General features: G+C 36.3%; 2 protein-coding genes across 7 annotated transcripts in view; one reads left to right on the top strand and one right to left on the bottom strand.

Moving 5' to 3' along the window:
* The window catches only part of LOC125046860 (dehydrogenase/reductase SDR family member 11-like), a 4,850-nt gene extending 2,145 nt beyond the window's left edge, over nt 1-2,705 (bottom strand). Inside the window, exons 1-5 of one of the 5 annotated variants that reach the window (XM_047644859.1) lie at nt 2,563-2,705; nt 1,608-1,756; nt 1,113-1,281; nt 802-931; nt 93-222 (exon numbers count right to left, since the gene is read on the bottom strand). In XM_047644859.1, coding sequence (XP_047500815.1) covers nt 93-222; nt 802-931; nt 1,113-1,281; nt 1,608-1,739 — 561 coding nt within the window. In that variant the 5' untranslated portion in view covers nt 1,740-1,756; nt 2,563-2,705. The other 4 variants (XM_047644862.1, XM_047644861.1, XM_047644858.1 and 1 more) reach the window with 4 other exon arrangements.
* Nucleotides 2,706-2,914: 209 nt separating this feature from the next.
* The window catches only part of LOC125046859 (dehydrogenase/reductase SDR family member 11-like), a 6,471-nt gene continuing 1,885 nt past the window's right edge, over nt 2,915-7,500 (top strand). Inside the window, exons 1-5 of one of the 2 annotated variants that reach the window (XM_047644856.1) lie at nt 2,915-3,066; nt 5,279-5,419; nt 5,904-6,072; nt 6,274-6,403; nt 6,992-7,121. In XM_047644856.1, coding sequence (XP_047500812.1) covers nt 5,288-5,419; nt 5,904-6,072; nt 6,274-6,403; nt 6,992-7,121 — 561 coding nt within the window. In that variant the 5' untranslated portion in view covers nt 2,915-3,066; nt 5,279-5,287. Of the gene's footprint in view, nt 3,126-5,278; nt 5,420-5,903; nt 6,073-6,273; nt 6,404-6,991; nt 7,122-7,500 lie in introns of both variants that reach the window. The other variant, XM_047644857.1, reaches the window with a different exon arrangement.

Raw genomic sequence — 7,500 nt, 5'->3', positions numbered from 1 at the left:
CTCATTTTTTTCAAATATCAATTCATTACCAAATTTGATGGTTTAGCGGTATAGTTCTAAATTCCAAAACAAATGCACTTGAAAAATCTTACCGAAACACGTATGTGTGACTTTTCAGCTCGGAGCTCCTGCCGCAAGCCTTCTAAAAGTGCTGTAACTGCATATTTAGTGGCAGTATAGAAGTGTATGGGTGCACTTCCAGTAACTACATGTCCTAGGATGCTGTAAAATTTCACACATGCATAAATACTCAACTTAAAATGAATCTTTTATGTCCATTTATACCATCACCTCTTAACATGTTTCAGGTCATGGACCACTAACCACTTTTTCCCAATTCAAATAAATATAATCTTTTGAGATACTGTATAAAAAGCAGATATCTAATATCTGCTGTCAACCAATAGAATTCTAAGATTATCTGAGTATACAGTTTACATCTTTTAATCAATTTCTTATGACTGAAATTATGGATTCTCACTTAGATGCTTTCCAATCTTTGGAGAGGTACTTGATAAGGTAAATATAGTGAAGCTGAGCAGTTAACAAGAAGCAGCCTTCTACTAAAATCTTTAAATATCATCACATTCCACAATAGTTCAGAGGTTTTAGACATTCATTTATGGCATCAGAATCACACTGTTCTTTTTACTACTACCTAATATTTTTCATCTCAAAACATCTTCGATTTCATTTTTAGAGCAGATATAAAGCTGCTTTTCTCATTTAAAAAAAAAAAAAGGTTATCATATTCAGTATCATGTAGAATTTAGTCAAGTAAAAAAAAAATAATTTTGTTACCTGCTAATATGAATGATATGGCCATCATCCACCTTTCGTTCCTTCATAGACGCCACAGCTTCTTTGGTGCAAAGACAAAGAGCCACTACATTCAAATCCAACATTTCCCTCCATTCTTCTGGTGTACCATCTAAGGAGCAATGGATATTTATTTATCACAATATGCTACATACTTTACAATACTGTTGGATAAAAGTAAATCATTTCAGTTATATCTGCAAAGAATACCTATAAAATTGAATTACAATATTTTTTTCTTATAATTATGTTACTATAAGGACATATTCAAATATTTATAAAGCTATACCTACCAAGAAGACTGTGGTTGTGAGACATCCCAGCATTATTGATACAGACATCAACACCACCAAACTGCTGCTTAATGCCAGAGAAGAGATTCAGGACTTCTGAATCTTTGGTCAAGTCACATTTCATGGCTGTCAGGCTTCCTGGCATTCCTGACAATTCCTTTGAAAGAGCCTTGTAAAACAGATAAGAGGACTTTTGTTAATCATACAGATATAAAAATGAAAATATTGCTAATGCAATGCTCTGAGTACAAAGTACTCATTGTATTGTATTCATATAAATTTACATAAATTATGTAGGAAGCTGAATATAGTAGTTTTTTCCAATCAATAGACATCTACGAGACCATGAGTACTACACTAAACTTTATACCTTCTGCAGGAAAAAATAAATCATTTGCTAACTGGCTCTTGAAGCTTCATCAACTACATATAACCAAGACTGATCCAAATGTAAAGGCAAGCTCATGTATATATTTCATATACAAAAATACACACCTGAATCCTGTCAGCATTACGTGCTGCTCCGACCACTTTCATGCCTGCACCAACCAGCTGTCGGCAGATGGCAGCCCCAATGCCTGAGCTTGCTCCTGTGACCAAAGCAACACGTCCAACCCAACGCTCCATTGTGTCTTAATCAGCAGCTGAAAATTTGATGTTGATTTATAACCTAATTCTTCACTTTCTCATTAAATTTTGTAATTAAAAGAATATATCATTAATGGAATGAATGAATATATCATTAAAGGTTATTATCATTTTGCATCAGGTGCGGTGCTGGTGATACGACAGTGGTGTGATGGTGATATAATGGCGTTATGGGTTGGGGTGGGGGGATATAGGGGGTGGTGGTGTGATGGTGACAATGGTGTTATGGATTGGGGGTGGGGGTGGAGTGGTGGTAACTGTAATGATGCTGATAGTAGCGATGATGATGGTGATGGTAATTACTGAAAGCTACAACAAATAATAATGGTAAGTTCCTCTCTAATACCACAATCCTAGCAAAACTACTATGGTCTATTCTGGCTCTTATGTAATGAGGTCTCCTTGTTCAAAACACTGTGTTAATGAATTTTGCGTAAAGAGCATCTGAGTTATTATGCAACTCAACAGAATCTTCTCAGTTAATGACATACACAAACAAAAGTATTGTAAATAACACACAGCAGCAAGACTTACTAAGCCTTTGAAATCCCACCGGCCGTCAGAATGTTACCGGGTAGTATATAAGACTACTTAGCAACCTACTTTAACTTTGCATCGTTACCGAAATTTTATGCTTATGACATTAAAGATTTTCGCCTTTCTTCTCCGATTAAGGATGAAGGTACCGAGAAAATGAGAGAGGGAGACAATTTATAATTTTTACTTTAAGTTTATGGAGACAGAGAGGGAGGGAGGAAGGGGCGAGTTTTTATTTCCTATATACGAAAATGCCAAGCCATACCTTACAGCTACACCGGTGAAACACGATGATTTTGCTTACACTATATCAGTAATGATGACTAGGAAACTCGAAAAGTCTTTAACGCGATATGCCTGAATTAAAACAAATCAGTAATCTAATCATTTTAGGGTCAATTTTCGGGATCACGCCGGTACTTGAAATATACTGATAAAAATCCAATAGTTTTCGTCGTGTTTCCTCAATCTTCGGTCTCCAATTCTGAAGCAAATAACTGGTGTCAGAAAGATCGTGAACGTGAGATAACGTCTTTCCATAAAGGATAAACGACAGAACGGCCCTCATTTCACTTATTTACGCCACGTTCTTACATTTCCCTTAATTTTCCAACAATATAACCCGCGTGGAGTGTGTTAAAGGGGGGAGGGCCCGCACGCCCACCTCTCGCAGCGGTTGCACGGGAGAGTCATCGTTACACACAAGGTCCTGCCGCCCTCCTGATAAAGTAGTTGCTGGAGACGGTTTTCTATCAAGATTCTTAAAAAGGTGGTATATTGGTGCTGTTTCTCCTTACTGATTTTATATTCCGTGTTTCAGTTCTTGAGGTTTGTGGGTGTGATTTCGTTATGCTTCTATTTCGTGAGTGTTGTATATTGCCAGTCATATTTCTGGATTTAAATGTTCTCTCACAATTTGTCAGGTATTTTGTATAGGACTGACATGTCCCTTAAACGCCCATATATCTTCTTACGGGTAGTTGTGATCTTGTAATTTTTTCTTAAATCTGAGAGTCCAGATATTTCCTAAGTAGCTTGGTTAGTGTCTAGATTATGGTAGAGTTAGATGAGTCTTATTGGGGTCTGCCGTGCATTCACATGACACCAAACAACTAACATACTATACTAACTGATAAGTGAATAGGGGTGTCATTTGGAGGAGCAGAGTTAGGGCAATTACCCCCCAAGACTGACTACCCCCCCAGCTCTGTCTTATCCCCCTCCACCCCAAGGGCCACATGCCCATGATATTTTTGCCAATATTAAGCCAACACCATTATAGTTCTGGTCCTAGCTTTCAAATGCCCACAGAATTGGTCCTTTTTTTTTTTAAATCTTGGGTAGGGGGGCTGGTAGATAGCCCAATAACAGACCAAACTGTATTTTGAGGTGGTGTAATTCTTAAGTTTCACTGCCCATTCAACCTTGTAACCATTATTTTTTTGTTCCAATTATTCACTGTGTAATATTCATAAATCTGTAGTTGTCTTCCAGGTAATTTTTCATAGTAACTTCATATAACCCAAAATTCTTGGCTTTGATAACAGGGAAGGACATGACAGGCACCAGGGAAATTGAGGGGGGAAATTAACAATAATGTAATAACAATAAATATAATGCCTCACTATCCTATGACCCCCCGAATGTGGTTGCTGCCACCCAACCCCTGCCCAGGAAGACAAAGAATCCTCCACATCTTCACAGCAGGATAGAGCATACAACATATATATAGACAGCAATTATAACCTAGAAATTATTAGGTCCTAACTTGATTGATAGATGCCACTCAGCTGAGAGGGTGATTCTCTCATGCTCTATCCTGCTGTACATATAAGGTGGATTCTTTGCCTTCCAGGGTGTGGGTTGGGGGTGTCACAGGGGGCACGGCCCCTGCATTATACATTGCAATGACTTATTAATCGCCCCCAGACTTCCACCCAATCATTGTTTTTTTCCTATTGGGGGCTTTACCTCCAGACCCCCACTTGATCACCATAGACTTAGCCTCTGCCAAACATTTGTAATGACAATTTTCTTAATTTTTTATGCTATCTTTGCCTGTACATATTATTTAATGTATCAATGAGGGTTTTTTCCACTTTATGACAGTGCAGTCATTATATAAATGTATATAAAAATATGACATAAGTGTAGCACAACTCTTATTATCAACTTGAGAAGGAAATTTCCAAGATAAAAAGGTTCTTTCATTTTGTCTTTCTGTCCATTACAGGCAAAGATTACCTTGTGTTATATGGCTGTGTGAAACAAATAGTCAAGGTGCAGTCAGATTTTTTTTTTTTTTTTTACAACAGAGCAGGAGTACTTCTCATTTGAAATATAAAATAAATAGAATAAAGAAGTATAACCATAAAAGTATAAGTATATAAATATGAATTTAATTTATATTCATATCTCTTCTCAAAGTAAATGTTGATATTTAGTGTTGTCAACTAACCTTTCTTTCAAACCAGCATGGCTGAGATATATTACACTTAAGTAATCCATACTCAAAAGAATAATTAATTAAACCATTTTAGTGAGTGTGGTCTGGGATGTTATATTTATTGGAGGTCTATTATAACCTACTAAGTGACTCTTTGGTGGCTAAGCACTGGCAGAGCCATCCATGTGCAGAGACATTACACACAAATATAAAAAATGAGCACAGCATTTTCCTAATTTTTATTCATTTTCCGTGCCGGCATGTAGTTAAGTGTGCCTTCAACTCATCAAATTTGTGAACCATTTCCTAGATATAATTTACAAATATCCTAAGACATATCTTCATTACTGTTATCTTTATTTGAAGAATTGAAACACAAGACTGTAAGGCTAACTGTACACCTGTTTTTCTATTTTTGATAACAGGATTGATAGATTTCATAATTTCAAAGGTTGACAGATGAGAAATATATATATACAAATTTATGTCCTTTATTATTAATAATGAAAACTTGAACAATTTCATATGGTGATAGATAACTACCATGGACCGTTGGGTTGGCCGTGTTGCTCTGGTGACTGGAGCAAGTGTAGGGATTGGTGCTGCCATTTGCCGAAGCCTTGTTGGTGCTGGCATGAAAGTGGTGGGAGCAGCACGCAGTGTGGAGAAGATCCAGGTGAGTATTAAAGCCAGGTAAATGTGCAAGAGGCTCTCGTGTAGAAATACACATGTTCCTGATGAGCACTCAGTGGAAATTTATTTAGTAACGATTCAGAAACTAAGTCCAATATCCGGAGGTAACTGTTAAAGGTGGAATAGTGCAATGATGCATTGATATAGACAAATAAAACCCCTCCCCGTTTAGGATTCAAATCTCTGCCACTCCATAGACATTACCTATCTATTCATACTAGAGTAATGATAGTGAAGGTTTTTACACACATTCCCCCATAGATACCTCAGTACATTTGACTTCATATTTGAATTTCTAAGTCTCTTACACACATTTTTTTTCTTCTTCTTTTATAAGTATATATACTGTATATTCATATATACATCTGTGCTATATATATTTGTAGGTGAATGAGTTGGTAGTATTTACGAAAATAATTTCCATAAGATATATGTAATATTCAATTTCTTTATATCCATATCCTAAGGCTCTTTCGAATGAGCTGTCGGGAATGCCAGGAAGTCTGACAGCTGTGAAGTGTGACTTGACCAAAGATTCAGATATCATGAATCTTTTTGCCAGCATTAAACAGCAATTTGGTGGAGTTGATGTCTGTATCAACAATGCTGGGCTTTCACACAACCATAGTCTCCTTGGTAAGGCCTTTTTATAGGTACATTATATAAGAATCATGTTGTATACCAGCTAAAAGTTACAGAAATATGCAAGTTTTGAACATCTGCTTTAGTACAATTTCATTCATATCCATACATTACACTTCAGAATCTGTTCAAACAGATTCTGAGGTGATGAAAAGGAGATGCAGTGGAAACTTGTTAATTTGTGTCATCCCACAGATGGCACAACTGAGGAGTGGCGAGAAATGTTGGACGTGAATGTGGTAGCACTCTGTCTCTGCACACGAGAGGCTGTGGCTTCCATGAAGGAGCGAAAGGTGGATGATGGACAGATCATTCACATTAGCAGGTAAAATATGTCTGTATTCTGAAATGAAATGTGCAGAATACATAATTTCATTATGGAAGTAAGATAGTCTTTCTTTCATTTATCTTTCTTTCTTCCTTCCTTCCTTCCTTCCTTCCTTCCTTCCTTCCTTCCTTCCTTCCTTCTTCTTCTTCTTCTTCTTCTTCTTCTTCTTCTTCTTCTTCTTCTTCTTCTTCTTCTTCTTCTTCTTCTTCTTCTTCTTCTTCTTCTTCTTCTTCTTCTTCTTCTTCTTCTTCTTCTTCTTCAATAATTTCTTGACAGTATTTTTAGTTGTGCGGTTTAGTATAGGAAAACCATATGAAGATATTTCTCTGTGAGGATGTATGTTGTAACATCCTTGATTGGAAATTATAGATGAGATATATAATGATATTTTGTTTTTCATGAAGTGAATAGAGTGTATATTTTTCATTCATAAATCTTCATATAATATGTATGGATAAAAATATGAAATATCAAGAAGTCAAGATGAAGTTAAAAGGAGTTACAATCTAACTAATAGAAGAATAATTAAGAAAAGTTAATGTCTTACAGGGAGAGATTTTATAGCAAATGATTGACATTTTACAGCATGTCAGGACACAGAGTAACAGCAACTCCTGTAGTGCACTTCTATACTGCCACAAAATATGCTGTCACTGCTTTGCTGGAAGGATTGCGAATGGAACTAAGAGCAGCAAATTCACACATTAGAGTTGCAGTAAGTAGTTTGTTGTTACTTTGATTGATTGCAAGTGTGAGTGTCTGTGCTTGCATACTAACATACATACATTATATTGGTGTTATCATTATTATTATTATCCCATCAACATTAAAGATTCAGTTACATAAATGTATGTCTTTTGTAGTAAGTCTTTGTTGTGCAGCCATATAACCAAAGTTGGTCAAAAACTAGGCCCAATAAAGTAAATTCGGCCTACAGTGAGTAAGGGCTGATTATGCAAGAGCGTAATTGCATAACTTGGGCCCAGTGGTAATGTTACATGAATGCACTACTGTTTGGCAACCACGTCAAGCGCTTTTCCTTTCATATGATATCCCAGAGTTTTGCATACCTAACATTCCTAAAAATTGCTGTG

This window comes from Penaeus chinensis, chromosome 39, assembly GCF_019202785.1.
Source record: "Penaeus chinensis breed Huanghai No. 1 chromosome 39, ASM1920278v2, whole genome shotgun sequence".
NCBI lineage: Eukaryota > Metazoa > Arthropoda > Malacostraca > Decapoda > Penaeidae > Penaeus > Penaeus chinensis.
This window is presented reverse-complemented; position numbering and strand designations above follow the sequence as displayed.